The sequence below is a fragment of the Lacerta agilis genome, chromosome 6, assembly GCF_009819535.1.
Source record: "Lacerta agilis isolate rLacAgi1 chromosome 6, rLacAgi1.pri, whole genome shotgun sequence".
In the NCBI taxonomy this organism is placed as follows: Eukaryota; Metazoa; Chordata; class Lepidosauria; order Squamata; family Lacertidae; genus Lacerta; species Lacerta agilis.
The window spans coordinates 6,041,883-6,059,317 of record NC_046317.1 but is presented as its reverse complement, the minus strand read 5'-3'; the positions used below and the strand labels follow the sequence as shown (position 1 = coordinate 6,059,317).

General features: G+C 45.5%; 1 protein-coding gene across 1 annotated transcript; it reads left to right on the top strand.

Annotated features, from left to right (window-relative positions):
• Nucleotides 1–7,455: 7,455 nt before the first annotated feature.
• On the top strand, nt 7,456–17,136 carry TOR1AIP2 (torsin 1A interacting protein 2). Its single transcript, XM_033151304.1, has 4 exons — nt 7,456–7,514; nt 11,519–12,286; nt 14,206–14,298; nt 16,151–17,136. Exons 2-4 carry the CDS (start codon nt 11,557–11,559, stop codon nt 16,939–16,941), a joined length of 1,614 nt encoding a protein of 537 aa, XP_033007195.1. The 5' UTR covers nt 7,456–7,514; nt 11,519–11,556; the 3' UTR covers nt 16,942–17,136.
• Nucleotides 17,137–17,435: the final 299 nt, after the last annotated feature.

Here is a 17,435-nt window from a genome sequence, read left to right as displayed (position 1 = left end):
CTTCTGCGGCGCGAGAACGGCAGGCCGTGTAAATATAAAACAACGGATAGATCAAGATCGGGTTGCAGGGCGACGCCGGGAGGCTCGTTACGTGTCGGTGTGAATATGCCGACATCCCCGCGCGGGTTCATTCCTTCCTTGGCAGCAACTCAGCCCGAGCAACAGGGTGCCTTTTCCCCCCACACCTGCCTTCGTACCTGTCGAGGGGAACCGCTGTCCCAATTTCTGCTGCCCTTCGCAGATGAAAAGCTTAATTCAAAAAGGGGTTAAAAGTCCGTTTTGTTTGACCTGCATTTCCTTTGGAAGGAAATTATTTTTTAAAAAAACCCGCAAACGCTATTTTTCAAGGCACAGTGACTTGGGCACAACATTCATACAAGATCCTCTCTACAGGCCAAAAATTGGGGAAAAAATTGTTTGTCAAAATGGACTTAAGCCCCTTTTGGAATTAAGTTCTTCAAATTCCAGCCAGCAGCTTTTTTGCTGATGATGGTTCAGCTCAAAAGCACCTGCCAAAGCGCAAAGCTCAGCCCTAATTGAGGGACGTTGTAATAACCTGAAGTTTTATATACATTTAAAGTAGATGAATAATTGATTAAGTTAATTTGGGATATGCAGAAAATTTAAAAAAATAAATTTAAGGAACCGCAGAAAGAGGGGGAAGAAAGTCGAGTTTCCCAATGATAAAATGATTTTAAATTTATTGAAATGTATAAAATTGAAAATCGTAAATAGAAATTTTAAAAAGACCATCATTATTATCATCAGTGGTATTTTTCTAGAAAAATAAGTACCAGAATTCAGCATTAACACCTGCGACGGCACTTTCCCCCCTGGCACCGTCGGGCCTGCCCTCCCTTAAATATAATGCACCCCCCTCACAGAACACCAATTCCAGGAATTCCTACAAACTACCCCAGATTATCTTGTGGGGGTCTTGTGTGAGTGAAAACTTAATAATTTGAAGTCTTAGGCAGGATTTGATGAAATAATAGATTTTATTAAACAAAGGAAGTTTTATGACACAAGTGGGTAAAACATAGGATACTTCAGATTATAATGTTATTTCACTTCAGTTCTTTCTCAGTTGTTGCTTGCCGCTTAATACTTTGGTTCTTAAACAAGGTGGTATTTCCTGTCAGTTACACACCCCTTTGACAACCCTACTCCTGAGGTACTCCAAGTATCAGACCCAAGGGGTCTCCACACCCCTTTTAACTGGTTTGGGAGTCTTCTCTTTTTGTAGCAGAATCTCTCCCCTCCTGACTGGAATGAGACCTAAGTAGACTCATATCCTCACAGCTTCTACTTCTCCTGGCTCAGCCTCGGCCTCCCAGTTAATTCCTGGCCTATTACTCTTACAGGACACCACACACTGTCCTTCACACTAAGCTCAGAGACTCCTTTCTCTAGTTTGTGATATATTCCTCAGAGGGGATGTTTCTACCCAGAACCAACTCTCTCTCCCCTCATTCCCTATCTCCCAACGGAAAAAAACTGTCTCTCCAAATCCTCTCCTTTTCAAACCCCTCTCCTGGAACCCCGGCCAATCAGAGGCTGCCATTCATTAACCCTTTGCTGGGAGGGAAAAAGAAAAAGAAAACATTTGTTGACCCAACCTGCCCAGCAAAAACAAACTTTTCCGTCACAATGCTCACCTGAGAGGTGCCAGAACTGAGTTCAGGTGAATTCAGCTGGGAAAAAAGCCCTGTTTATTCTTGTTGTCAAAAGTTATAGCCAGGCCCTCCTCCCAAAAGAGCCCAGGTTGTACGGACAAACAAACGCTGTAAACTCTCTTGGTGTGTTATTTTTTTGGTCAAAAGCCCTCAAAGCAGCGTGGCAACGCTAAAATGTTTAATAAAAATGTTGAAATGTTTAATAAAATTTGAAAGCAAGCGAATTACTTACATGTTTGCAGCAATTAAGAGCCAGTGAGGTATAGTGGCTGTCGTGCTGGACTTAGAATGGAGAAACCCGGGTTCAAGTCCCCACTCCGCAAAAAAAAAAGCTCATTACCAGGTGAGCTTGTAACACCTAGTAACATTAGCCTATCACAGGGGACTATTGCTAAGGTGAAATAGGGAGGAACACCCAGTATGTTGTCATGAGTTCATTGTCAGAACGACCATGGCTTGCCCCCCTAGTTTTGATCCTGGGTACGCCCCTGGACAGTTCTGTGAGTGCTTTTGTCCAAATGAGTTTGCCTAAAGGTAAAGGTGAAGGGACCCCAGACCATTAGCTCCAGTCGCGGATGACTCTGGAGGTTGCGGCGCTCAGATGGGCGGGGTACAAATAAATTATTATTATTATTATTAGCCGTGGGAGCCGGTGTACAGCTTCCGGGTCATGTGGTCAGCATGACTAAGCAGCTTCTGGCGAACCAGAGCAGCGCACAGAAACGCAGTTTACCTTCCCGCCAGAGTGGTAACTATTTATCTACTTGCACTTTGACGTGCTTTCGAACTGCTAGGTTGGAAGGAGCAGGGACCGAGCAACGGGAGCTCACCCTGTCGTGGGGATTTGAACTGTCAACCTTCTGATCGGCAAGCCCTAGGCTTATTATCTACACATTTATCAGTTAAACTTCACCAATACACTAATGGGTATGATCTTACATTGACTGACCAGGAAAGCGATCTTGGGACTGTGTTGGGTCACTTACGGTAATTAAAGCATCAGCTGAGTGTGGGGGAGTTGGGGACAGGGCGTCGTGACATTTTTGTTCGTAATCCCCCCCAAAATGGGTTGCAAACTTGGACACACACTTCCGGGTTTGACGTGTTTGTAATCCAAAACGTATGCAAACCAAGACGTACGGAAAACAAGGTACCACTGTATAGTGATGCATTTGTACAAATCTATAATGCAACTGTGCGTGGCTTGAAATACAATGTTTCCATTGCTGCTTCTTAAAAAGGATATTGTGGTTGAGGAAAAGGGTATCCAAAATGGTGAGGGGGCTGGAACAATTCCCTTATCAGATGGTTGCAATGTTTTTGGCTTTTTTGTTGGGGGGGAAGCAAGTAAGGGGGGCATGTGGTTTGCCACTGGAGGAAAGGGGCTGCTGGGCTAGAGAGACCTTTGGTTCTGATCCAGCAGGGATATTATTGTTATACGCCACCCCCAATCCTGCATGGCAGTGCAAGACTCCAGGAGCTTTACCCAGGAAAATGGGACACAGCAGGGACTGTGGTGTCTTTATGATGTATGGTTTACTGACACATATATACAACTGAGCTTGCCATGGAAGGGTTCAGAGCATCAGCATTGCAAGAGGGTCCTGCTTCCCCATAGGCACAGCAGCATCCTTGCTCTGTTGCCCTGCTTTCCAAGTCAAATCCCAACCTACTCTCCCCACTATTCTAAACTGGAACCTTACCTAAAACACTGGCATTGTCTTTTTCAACTAAACTCCCAGTTGAGGGAGGGAGGAAATCCACCCATTTGCAAATAAGATTTGTCCTATCATCCCTTGTCTTGCTAACAGCTCATTACCCCAGGCTCACACCTCACTGCAAGCAGGAGGCTAGTCCTGACTTAATTGGCTTTTGACACTTGCTTAATTAAAGGATTAGCAAAGTCTAGCACAAATACACAAATGGAGCTACCTACCGGTAGCACCTCACACTGGAGACTAGCCTGTCTCAATAAGCTTCTAACACCCCAAAACTTAACTAAATTGTAACACTAACTTGATCAGGAATTTAGAGTGTCTTACTCCCAGAGATTCCTAATATTATGTAATAATAATAATAATAATAATTTATACCTCATCCATCTGGCTGGGCGAATATTAAAAACACGATAAAACATCAAACATTAAAAACTTCCCTAAACAGGGCTGCCTTCAGATGTCTTATAAAAGTCAGATAGTTGTTTATTTCTTTGACATCTGATGGGAGGGCATTCCACAGGGCGGGTGCCACTACCGAGAAGGCCCTCTGCCTGGTTCTTAACAGCGATTTATCACCTTTCCTTCTGTCTGAAAGTTATCTTATGGACTTAGGACTTCTTGCTCAGCTATGCTCACTAGATTTAAACAGGAAAAATGACATCAGGATTGCACTTTCAGCAGTTTTAAGTAGCTTTAAGTAGTTTATCTGTCTTTAAAAACACCATGGTTTTATGCACTATTACAACCTGCTGACAATGAACTCATGACAACATACTGGGTGTTCCTCCCTATTTCACCTTAGCAATAGTCTCCTGTGATAGGCTAATGTTACTAGGTGTTACAAGCTCACCTACCGGTAGTAGTGAGCTTTTTTTTTTTTATTGCTGAGTGGGGACTTGAGCCCGGGTTTCTCCATTCTAAGTCCAGCTCGACAGCCACTATACCTCACTGGCTCTTAATTGCTGCAAACATGTAAGTAATTTGCTTGCTTTCGAATTTTATTAAACATTTCAACATTTTTATTAAACATCTTAACGTTGCCACGCTGCTTTGAGGGCTTTTGACCAAAAAAATAACACACCAATAGAGTTTACAGTGTTTGTTTGTCTGTACAACCTGGGCTCTTTTGGGAGGAGGGCCTGGCTGTAACATTTGACAACAAGAATAAACAGGGCTTTTTTTTACAGCTGAATTCGCCTGAACTCAGTTCCGGCACCTCTCAGGTGAGCACTGTGACGGAAAAGTTTGTGTATTAAGCAATAACACAGTCAAGATGTTTAATTTAGAGTATTGTGTTGTATTACAGACCTTATTTGAATGTACAAGTTACAGCGGGAACGGCAATCTTTTGCTGATTCAGGGAGCAGGATTTGGATCCTCCGCCGGGTTGGTTTCCATGGGAGGGAATCAGTGCCATTGGTTCCTGCCAAAATGTACCTTCTCCCTACTAGATGACTGTTATTATATAAACCCCAGTTTTCTCCATTCCTGTGGCTGGCTCTTCCCTGTTTCCGAAATAAAGAGATGTTGTACCTGATTCTCGCCTCCAGTTATTAAGGACACTACATTCTGGCGACGAAGGTGGGCTCCAGCTTGCCGTGAATGGATGACAGAGGTCGGCATCCAGAGTCAGAAGAAGAGGAGGAAGAAGTCGTAGACGCTCCTGATTACACCATGGCAGGAAGTAAAATCATTGAGCCATTTAAACCGGGAGCCGCAGAGGCTTGGGATTCATATCTCCAGCGTTTCGGTTTCGCTGTTGCCGCGCAAGGAATCACAAATGACGACAGGAAGAAGGCAGTTTTCCTGAGTTGCTGCGGGGCTGAAGTCTTCGAGTTGGCCCGAGGGTTGGTGGCTCCTCTCACGCTAGAAACAGCAACACTGGAGCAGATAACGGAGCAACTTACGAGGCACCTGGCCCCGGCAGCAACCAAGACAACACGCCGCATAGAGTTCCATAATAGGAGGCAGAAGGATGGTGAATCGGTCTCCATATTCCTTGCTGAGCTGAAGGTCCTGGCGAGGCACTGTCAATTCGTGGCTCCCGAGGAGGCGCTGCTTGACCAGTTCATTGGCGGCCTGAGCAGCAGTAAGGCCCGTCGTCGGATCGCCGCAAGGGAAGAGGTGGATCTAGCAACGGCTGTGCGCGAAGCCCTAGCCACTGAAACCACAGAGCGGAAAAAGCAAAAAACCCCACAACGAAGCGCCAGGCCGGCAACAGAGATAGCTTACGCTGTGTGCAGCCAGGAGGCCAGCCCGTCCCAGAGTCCATCCCACGCAGTTGGATTCCCGGGGGTTGTTTCATCGGGAACAAAAGGAAGAAAGCTAGAATGCCCGGGTTGTGGTGGTGCGCATAAACGTCGGAATTGCCGGTTCCGGAATGTCACGTGCCACATTTGTAACAAAATGGGCCACATTGCTCGGGTGTGCAGGTCGGCTACCGGGGGAACATTGGGATCCCCACGATCGTCCCGGCGGCAGGCAAGTTCATCGGTGCACATTGTGAAGGACTGCAACTACCTCACTGAGATAGAGGGCAAGACCATTCAGTTTCCTGCTCAGGGAAAGGCATCAGTCCGGGTCAGCATTGAGGGCCGCCCTTGCCAGATGGAGGTAGATTCCGGGTCAGGATTCACGATCGTCTCAGAGACAGCGAGGTCGTTTTTCTCAGGGGGTAAGTTTCCTCCATTGGAACCTTTTCCCACCACATTACAATCGTACTCAGCCGGCCGGATACACATCCTTGGAATGTGTTCCGTCAATGTAAACTTTAGAGACAAAAGGGCTGTACAGTGGTGCCCCGCTAGACGAATGCCTCGCTAGACGAAAAACTCGCTAGACGAAGGCATTCATCTAGCGGAAGGCTGCCCCGCAAGACAAATTTGTCTATGGGGCTGCCTCGCAAGACGAATTTTTTTTTTCGTCTAGCGAAAACCGCGGTTTGCTAGACGAAACTGCTAGACGAAAATATTCGCAGAACGAATTATTTTCGTCTAGCGGGGCACCACTGTACTTAAACTGGTGGTCGCCAAGGGAAAGCGCACTAGCCTCTTGGAAACAGACTGGTTTCCTGCTTTAGGGCTGGGCATATCTGGGCTGAACGCAATAACGATAGCCCCAAAACTGTCCATGCATTCATTAAAGTCTCATAGGTTTCGCTGGAAGAATTATGCCTGTGTCCAAATAGTTCCCATTGAAACCACTGGGTGCTTAATTAGAACTGCATTGCGTCCTTTTGTTTATTTCAAAATTTTATAGGCATTTTTGGGGGGCAACCTCAGAGCAGTAAACAACATACAGTAGTAACAAATAGTAAAAGTGAAAGACAGACGTTCTATTTTGCCATCCCAATCAAATACTGCCTGCCACCTCGTTGGGGGGGGGGGCCCTCACAAATTTATTCAGGCTCTCCCCTCCCCGTTTGTTATGCTCGGGTTGTTTTCCAGACTTGCTGTGCCACGCATCGCGCGAGTTTTTAACAGAAGAGAGGCAGCCTCGTTTCTTCTGTTCTTGTTATAAAGGAGTACTTTGCCCTTCCAACCAAAGCGGCCAGGGTTTTATGGCCTCCTCTTCCTTCTTTCTCAAAAGATAAAGCACAAAAGCACAGCAGGAGGAGAGCGCAAACAAAAGGGACTTTTCCAAGCTGGAAGGAACATTGCCCGGGTCCTCTTGCAGCTCCTCCTTCCTCGACCGGGAAACGTCAACCTAGTTTCTTTTTCTCATTAAATCGGACACGGAGGGTTGAGAAAACTACATATCCCAGAATCCCTCGGGAGGGGGGGAAACCTAGTCCCATTAGGGATGAATGGTTGTTGACGTTGGTAGAAATGGAAAGTCCTGGGCGTGTGAGTGCGCTGCGCTGCCGGGCTTCCAGTAGGAACTGCTAGGAAGTTTGGGGAGGCTCTGGGGGGGGCCATAATCTCTCTGCGCAAAAAAAAACCCCTTCTTGCAAGCAACAAGCCACACTCACACAACAAAAGGAAGGCCTGCCTGAAGTCACTTTCTACAGGGAAAGAGTCTGTTTTCATCTTTACTTCCTGGTCAGAGAGTGGAGGAGGAGGAGGAGCGCAAAAGGAGGTAAGAGAGAAGAAATAGCCAACGCTTGGAAAGCGCGTGAAAGGTGGGTTTTTCGGTCGCGCCATCCGCTGGGTTCAGGGAGACAGGGGCGCGCAAGGCGAGCGCCCCGCTTTTCTTCACCACCGCCTGGCTCTCCCAAATGCATGGTCGGGAGCGGCTCTTGCCGTTGCTGCTCTTGGAGTTCCTCTGCAGTTCTTGTCAAAACAAAATAAAATAAAAAATTCCTTCCAGTAGCACCTTACAGACCAACTAAGTTTGTTCTTGGTATGAGCTTTCGCGTGCATGCACGCGAAAGCTCATACCAAGAACAAACTTAGTTGGTCTCTAAGGTGCTACTGGAAGGAATTTTTTATTTTGTTTTGTTTTGACTATGGCAGACCAACACGGCTAGACCTACCTGTATCTGCAGTTCTTGGTTAGCCGAACAAGTCTGTCGTGCTGAAAATAACAAAACGCGAAGGAGGCAAGAAAACGGGGCTGGCGTGGGAACCCTCTCCACGGACTAGCAGAGCGAGCAGAAACGCCTGCCAGCGTTGGCTCCCAACGTGAGCACCTAGGTCTGGGTGTATGCGAGTGCCCTGAACGGGTGAGCAACTTGTGAACTTCTCGCCAATGTTATCGGATTACAGTTTCCATCATGTCTGACCAAGCTGGTAGGAGCTGATGGGGGCTGGAGTCCAGCATTTGGGCGGCCCCCGTTCCTCCACCCCTGGCCTTGGCTAGTAATGTGTTCGGTTGGACTGGAGAGTCACCTTCAGCCATCGTTTTCGAGACCACCGTGAGATATAGGAAATAGACGTGGGTGGAAACTGGGAAAGCTGGTTTCCCCGCTTTAAGGAAAATTCACGTTCCTTTGCCTTATATAACAATATATCTCATTATCAAGGGAAACTTCCTTCCATCTACATACACATCCATAAGGTCAGATGAGGCGATCACCTCAGGAAACAGGGTACACAGGGCAGGGGCAAATCTAAGCTTTACTTCACCCTGGTCAAAGACCCAGTTTGGCACCCCCCCCCCTCACGTGCGTCTGCATACACACATGCACAGTCTGGGAGCCTCAGTGACACTCTTCTGGAGGCGTCACCCGGGGCAAAAAACCTGGCTAGCCCCCCACCCCACCCCCATAGCTACAGCTCTCCCCGATGCATAAGTTCCTGATGCCAATCTTTCTTCCACCACCCCTCCCTCTGTTCCTGATGTCAATCTTCACTCACCTGTTTTTTTTCCTGGCAGGGAGGGGGGCACTCCATTTTGGGGTTTGCTTCAGGTGCCGAAATGTATTGGGCTGGCATTGATTGTAGAATACAATTTGCCATTTAGACAGGGCTGGGGTTCTGCGAGAGTGTTATTCATCAAATGCTGCCTTCTGAAATTTAACATTTTGCCTTCGGATTGTCCTGGTTCAAGAATTATCTTTGTGAAGGCAGGTTTTTCGTAATCCAGTAAATTAGGATAAACATTATGATACATACAGAGACATACACATGCTTCCTCTGGTGACTGACAAGTGCCACCTGCAAGAAAAATTTAGGAAGAGGAGAGGAATAATAGTTGGACACATACACATGTAGGACTTTCCATGCTGTTCTAAACTGTTAGAAGCTGTGAGCCCCAAATCTGAGCATTTTACTGTGATGCAGAAAAGAAGGGGTAGTAATTCTGGAGTAATTCTCCCTGAAATATAGTGTTTAGTGTATCCAGAGTGTACGTCTCCTGGATAGAACCCTACACCCTACCCCAAGGATGCCTACTGTAAACTGGCAGAAGTTGGCAGAGGCCAATTTGCTCTCTCTCCTTCCTTCCATTTTCTCCCCTCCCCGCAACTAACATCTAATATCCCATATCTCGTGTGTTGTCAGCCATTAACTGGTTAACTCACTCTGGGTGCTTCTGCACTAGGAGTTCCAATGGAATTCCAATGCCTTGTTCCCTCACTTTTTACATACCATCCACATAAAGCTGTCATTCAATCAAGGACATCCTGTATTTGCTTTGCGGTTCTTCCTTTTCTTCTCAGATCAAAGTCCAACTTCTCCTCCCTCCCCACCCTGAAGAATTGAATAGTAGGGTTTTGTTTTGAAAGGGACAATGTATTCTCAGGCTGAGTCCATCGCAGCTCAACCCAAATTCCCTACAACTTTTGCAGTGGTTGCCACTTTATAGTTTAAAGTATATATTGAAACATTAGCTTGTTGTTCAGTCGTTCAGTCATGTCCGACTCTTCGTGACCCCATAAAGTGGCACCCACTGCAAAAGTTGTAGGGAATTTGGGTTGAGCTGCAATGGACTCACTTGCCTGAGAATACATTGTAAAATTAGGTCCAGTCGTGTCCAACTCTGGGGTTGCGGCGCTCATCTCGCGTTACTGGCCGAGGGAGCCGGCGTACAGCTTCTGGGTCATGTGGCCAGCATGACAAAGCCGCTTCTGGCGAACCAGAGCAGCGCACGGAAACGCCATTTACCTTCCCGCTGGAGCGGTACCTATTTATCTACTTGCACTTTGACGTGCTTTCGAACTGCTAGGTGGGCAGGAGCTGGGACTGAGCAACGGGAGCTCACCCCATCGTGGGGATTCGAACCGCCAACCTTCTGATCAGCAAGCTCTAGGCTCTGTGGTTTAACCCACAGTGCCACTCACGTCCCTTCAAAAACATTAGCTACATACCACCTAAAATGTAGGAATGTTATAGTGCAATAATATTATAATTCTAATTGTAAAAATATTTTTTTTTAAAAAAAAAAACTCTTTGGTCACTGGCAAATTTGTATGCTGTTTTTCTTGTTTTATTATATTTTAATGTTCTATTGCAGGGTTTCCCAAACTTGGGTCTGCAGCTGTTTTTGGACTACAATTCCCATCATCCCTAGCTACCAGGACCAGTGGTCAGGGATGATGTGAGTTGTAGACCAAAAACAGCCAAAGACCCAAGTTTGGCAAACCCTGTTCTGTCGCTAGTAAGTTCCCCAGAGAGCATTGCTATTGGGTGGCCTATACAAATAAATAAATATAGGGGGAAAGTGATTTGAGCTCAGTTTATTTATTTATTTTGTAATTAATAAGAGTTGGACAATGGCTACTTAACAGGTCAAGGAAAGGAAAATGGCCTACCTTGGTTGGTCTTCCATATGGCAATGCTCTGAAAGACACAAGGGCTTTTCCTAGTTTGGGAAATAGCAAGCGCCCAAGTAGGAACCTAGGCTTCAGGCAAATACTTCATTCATGGTACTCTCTGCAGTGCCTTCTAACTCAGTTGTGGGTGTGGACAGACACATAATGTGGGGTGGGTACATCAGCAACTCCTTATAACCTGGGTCTTTGCCACCCCCAAGCTAGTCTTCCCCCTCAACCTGAAGGACCAAGCTGGCAGTGTGGGCCTTGGAAGACCATGCCCTCAGAGTGGAATATTCCACCCTGATACAGGCTTGGCTTCAGATGTCTTCTAAAAGTCAGATAGTTGTTTATTTCCTTGACATCTGATTGGAGGGTGTTCCACAGGGTGGGGACCACTACCGAGAAGGCCCTCCGCCTGGTTCCCTGTAACCTTGTTTCTGGGAAGTGAGTAATCCTGGGAAGTCAGAAAGTGAAACAAAATAAAGCTCCTTGAAGGAAGGACAGGATGAAACTGTGAACAATAGGGCTGGCTTTGCCACTGGCTACTATTTTATTGGGCTTATTTAAGATATTTTCAGGCCACCTTACAGCCAAAGGCTCCCCAACATACCATACAAAGAATAACAAAACAATAAAAATAAAACAACAACAAATATTAACCTGTTTGAAGCTGTGGCTTGTAGCAATCTACTGGATGTGCAGTGTGGTACCTCCTCTGCATGGAACTGTAAAAGCTTCTCTGATTTTATTTTATTTTATTTTATTATTATCTATCACATTTATGTCCCACCTTTCCTCTAAGGAACTCAAGGTGGTGTGTATGGTTCTCTTCTGCCCTGTTTTATCCTCACAACAACACTGTGAGTTGTAACTCGAAATCACCTGATAATTGCACAACAGCCAGTCATTTTTCTCTGTGTCCCATACAGGCTTCCCTGAAAAAGAGAAGCTGATAACATCCTGGAAGATGACTCTTCAGCCCCCAAATACGGACGATATCTCACCCAATACTCTACAAAATGAAACGGAAGAAACCATAGAGGATTCCTTGTTGGAAAAGCCCTTGGAGACTGACAGAGTTCTGCTGAAAATGGAACTCAGTGGCCCGTCGGGATGCAACACAAGGCTTTCCCCAGGTTCATTTCACATATCTGGCAGTTCTGAAGATAAAGATGTGGTAAACCCATTAGGTGAAAGGACTGGGTGTGTAACCCAAGTTACCCAGCAATATTCTCTCACAGACGAAAACAATTTGCTCAACACTACTCTAGAACAAAAAATGAGCTCAGAGGGCCAGCAGAGCCTGCACTCCTTGGAACACCCTGAGGGAAGAAAAGAGGACTTAGATTCTGACGGAAATCTCCTGAAAATGGAGACCGGTGGTCCTCCAGGATGTAATATATTGCCTTCCTCAGGCACAGATAGTTCATCAGACAGTTTTGCACCCGAAGATGTGGTAGGTTCCTCAGGTGAAAGGGCTGAATGTTCAACCCAAGTTGCCCTGCAAGATTCTCCAGTGGAAGAGAAGAACAGTTCACCCGAACCCATCCTTCAGCAAAAAGTGAGTTCACAGAGCCAGCAAAAGGAGCTCTCCTTGGAGGACCCTCGTGATGCAGAAGAGAATCTGTTGGACAAGGAAAGAGAAACAGTTGTTCAAAAGCCTGAAGGCCCTGGGGTGGAAAGATCTTTGACTGAAGGTAAGACTGTAGCCTCCTTGATGAGAAAATCCAACCATTTTTTAAAAAAACTGTTCCATAGTAACTATTCCATGGTAACTGACCTTGACTGCATACACATATGAAAGAGACCAGTCCAAAATTCTGCACTAAAGAAACAGATCAGGATCAGCGGATTTAAATTAAGCACCTGGAATAAAGTACACAAAAGTATAAAACTGATTCTTGTTGCATGATTATTTTTTAAAAGTTGCTCCAGCATGGAATGTGTGATGGTTGGTGTGTTGTTGTTTGTTATTAAAGTGGAAGAGGATAAACTTATATATTTTAAACAGGCAGTTAGCTGTTAGAATTGGAGGTCAGAGGAACAGACAAGAAGGAAATACATACCACCCCTGACCAGACTTTTGGTAATCTTGTTCTGTACTAAATCCCTTTAGTAAACTTTAGGCCAGGATGGATTTGATTTAAATCAAATCGATTTAAATCATGATTTAAATCAAATCAATTTAAATCATGATTTAAATCACTAGTCAATAAGACTTTATTTAGATCATTTTTTTTACAGAAAGACTCATTCTTGCTGGTATAATCTTAATATTTACAACCAGATGAAGGTTTCATTCTTGGAATAATAATTTTTTAGAGTAGTTTTTACAATTATATCAAAAATTACTGATTTGGTTATACTATTAGAAATACATTGACAGATAATTATGAAATTATTGTGAGGTTTAATAAGTTAACTGTTTATATTTGGACAACTTTTCTGCTGTAATTTATTGGAAGGAAAAAAATAATCATTTCCTTAATAACAATTTAAACAATTTAGTTAACTAAAACAATAACATTATAGCATATGTATCCATGTCTGTTAACTGATGTGGTTAAAATATTTTTTTTTAGTAGCACACATGAAAAACTTAAAACAAATCCTTATTTCCTGATGAATAGCATTTGGACTATAATGTAACTTAAATAGAAAACTATCTTTAGAAAGATTTTTTCTCCAAAAGCTTTTTATTCTAATCTAAATTTTTTTTTTAAATCCGATTTAAATAAAAAAAATGTGATTAAAAAAACAAATCATTGATTTTTATCCACGCTGCTTCAGGCTTTTGTCTGCAACCATGAGGCCAAAATCATGAGGCCATGAGTTATATCCAACATAGCCACCCCACTTGCAGAACAGATTTCTGCTTGCTCACTTATTTATAAAAATATTTATGTACAACTAGTATCACAAAAATGTATTCAAGGTGGTTTGTAGCAATTAAGGCAAAACCATAAAATAAAAGCACAAAGAGTTCAAAACAAACAGGTTAAAAACAGAGATCAGTAACCCATTGTGTGAGGATGCACTGTACACTTGATTGCCTGCATAAGCCGGGCAGAATAAAAAAAAATTTCAGCAAGCGTTTAAAAGCTGGCAAAGATTCTGCTGAAATTTTGTTGTGAGAGTGGAATACGGCTTGTGCCGTGTTGACTGTAACCCTTGCTCTTTTGAAATGTGAATGAAAGTTACGCATGCCCGGACCATAGGGTTGCCACCTTTGGTCGGGCAAAATAAAGGGCAGGTTGGGCAAAAATATGGAACAGGTCAGGACGGGATTGTTGGAGCTAAAAATTGCTTTACCTGGTGCAGAAATGACATTTAAATGGAAGATGGAAAGGGGTGGTGGTGCTTTCCGAGAGTGTAGTTTTGCCACATTGGAAACGAAACTTACACCCTACTTAAATCTCATTTTCCAAAATAAATACCATGAAACAACCAGAGAGCAATAGTTTATGCTGACTCACCACCACATTTACAAGAAGGGAGCTTTCAGGGCAAGTTTTAGCTGCAGCACTGCATGGTTTCTTTTCCTTCTGGTCTTGCTTTTGGGCTGGGTGGCCTTCCTCCTCGCTGCTGTTTCTGATAACACTGATGTGCTTCTCAGGGCACATGGGATGCGAACCAGAGGCTGAGCCCTGCGCAGAAGAGGCAAGCCAGCAGAGCGCGAGAGAACGGCCGATGGAGCAGCATGGCAATGGTAAGAACACCTTTGTCCTCTGTTGTTGTTGTTCAGTCGTGTCCGACTCTTCGTGACCCCATGGACCAGAGCACGCCAGGCACGCCTATCCTTCACTGCCTCCTGCAGTTTGGCCAAACTCATGTTAGTAGCTTCCAGAACAGTGTCCAACCATCTCATCCTCTGCCGTCCCCTTCTCCTTGTGCCCTCCATCTTTCCCAACATCAGGGTCTTTTCCAGGGAGTCTTCTCTTCTCATGAGGTGGCCAAAGTACTGGAATATTAATTAAGAAATGACAAAAAAAGGAAATTGCAAGAAAAGGGGTCGTTAAAAGTGCTTGTATTGGGAATGTTACTCCATTTCTTAATGTCCGAAACTGTCTATTCCTTTTTCAGCCAGGGTTTCTTGTGTGAGAAAGGGGTGAGGCATCTTTGTCCCACTGGCCGAATGTGATCTTCCAGACCCACCCCTTTTCTCTCTCTGGCCCTTGGGACCCCAGGCCACATGTTTAGGGAAGTTTTTAGTGACCGATGTTTTAATGTATTTTTAATCTTTTGTTGGAAGCCGCCCAGAGTGGCTGGGGAAACCAGGCGGCAGCAGTGGATGGCATGGTGGGTCTGCCATGATCACCTGACCTTTGGTCAATTGCGTTGCTACTTAGAATCATAGAGTTGGAAGAGACCACAAAGGCCATCCAGTCCAACCCCCTGCCAATCAGCAAACACCATCAAAGCATTCCTGACAGATGGCTGTCAAGCCTCTGCTTAAAGACCTCCAAAGAAGGAGACTCCACCACACTCCTTGGTAGCAAATTCCACTGCCGAATAGCTCTCACTGTCAGGAAGTTCTTCCTAATGTTTAGGTGGAATCTTCTTTCTTGTAGTTTGAATCCATTGCTCCGTGTCCGCTTCTCTGGAGCATCAGAAAACAACCTTTCACCCTCCTCTATATGACATCCTTTTATATATTTGAACATGCTATCATATCACCCCTTAACCTTCTCTTCTCCAGGCTAAACATACCCAGCTCCCTAAGCCGTTCCTCATAAGGCATTGTTTCCAGGCCTTTGACCATTTTAGTTGCCCTCTTCTGGACACGTTCCAGCTTGTCAGTATCCTTCTTGAACTGTGGTGCCCAGAACTGGACACAGTATTCCAGGTGAGGTCTGACCAGAGCAGAATATAGTGGTACTACTACTTACCAGGAGAGAGAGAGAAGAGGGTGGAAGAGAGGTTGGCAAGGTGCAAACTCGGCTGCAGAATCCCTGGATTGGCTTGGCCGTTTCGCTTGCAACATTCCTACCTCACCAACACCTCTCCTCTCTCCTTCCCTCTACCTCCTGGTAAGCAGCAGCAACACAACTGATCAGAGGTCAGGTGAGCTTTCATGCGGCTAGAAAAATTAGAGCCACAGACATCGCCCTGCTCATTTTATTGCTGCCCCCGCTCCCCAGTTTTCTCTCTGGCCCTGCCCACCACTTGCATGTGGCCCCTGGGAAGCTGGCCATGGGGGTAGAGCTGATGTTTGACGGCAACTTTGCTGCCAACGGAGCTTGGTGTGCGTGTGGCAGGAGGTGACTCCAGCCTTTGGAGTACGAAATATTTTCAGTACAAGGTGAAGCCAGTCTATGCCGTCAGCCGTGTGTTACCCTGAGTCTATTGCCATGTGGATTGATTGATTTTTATTGATTTTAAAATAAAGCTTTTTATTGATTTTCACAGTGCAACAGACAACAGTTTGATTGATAGCGTTTTTATCCTGCTCTTCAGCTGGGGCGTGGGGAGAGGGGAGAGAGACTTACAAATATCAGTGATGATAAGCCATTTTGTGGCTCCTTTCTGAATCACGTTTTTCTGTCTTTCCTGGTCCTCAGGTTTTGTGTCCTATGGGCTTGTTCTGGGAGTTGTGGTGCTTTTGGCTGCTGTTTTCATTGGCGCCTCTGGCTACCTCACTTCACACCCCCTGAATGTGCCCAAAAACCCAGTTGTGGAGGCCTTCGTGTCAAGATTTGATCCTCTGAAGGAGAGCTTCCCGGGTCAGAGACCTTACCTGTGGGGAAGGGTCCGGAAAGTCCTACAGAAACACCTCAATGCTTCCCACCACGCTGGGCCAGCTATCTTAATCCTTGCCTCTGCGCAGGAAGGCAAAGCAACCTTGAAGTGCCTGAGCTCCCAGATTGCCGATATCTACTCCTCATCCCTCGGCGGCAGCACAGTCCAGGTGGATGGAGCATCGAAATCCACTCTCAGCAGCGATAGGGCCAAGCTGGCTGTCGACAAGGAGCTCACCGCTGGCTTCCACGGAGGGGGGAGGGCAGCCGTGGTGCACCAGTTTGAGTCGCTGCCTGCAGGTTCCACCTTGATCTTTTACAAGTACTGCGACCACGAGAACGCAGCTTTCAGAGATGTGGCGCTGATTTTGACAGTGTTGCTGGAGGATGAGAACCTGGAGCCTAATGTTGGCCCGCAGATTGTGGAGGAAAACGTGCGGGACTTCCTCTCGGCCAAGTTCACGAACTCAGACACGCCCACATCCTACGACCACATGGACACGGACAAACTGAGTGGGTTGTGGAGCCGGATAGCCCACCTGGTCTTGCCAGTCTACCCAGTACAAGCCATAGACGATGCTGGTTGCCCTTTGCAAACCAGAGCCCAGGGCTGAAGAAGGCGGATTTCAGAGGAAAGGCAAAAAGCTCTGAAGGATTTGCGCCAATCAAGGAAACTCGTTTTCCCCCCTACAAGACTCTGTGAGCCAAGCAGGGGTCTAGAAGCATTAATGAGGAGCTGGCTGATTTTATATCAATCATGCATTTTGATGTTGGTATTGATTGACAAAATGAGAAGTATATTAACTGTGCTGCTTCTGTAGCCATTTCAGCATTGGTGATGCAATCAAAGGACACTTAAAAAAAAAAAAATCTAATGGACAGGTGGGTGGTATTTATCTCTTGCACATTGCACATCCAGAATGTTGTTTTTTTTTTGCCACTGGAGGAAAACAGAATGAATGCAGAGACCCAGGAAATTGCCCTTAGCAAACTCTAACCTTCTTAAAAGTTCGTTTTGATATAGCAGTGTGCCTAAGCTTTCCGTTATATGGATTAAATCCTCATGTGCAGGGGTGGGGAATATACCCTGTAATACGTACCTGAAATT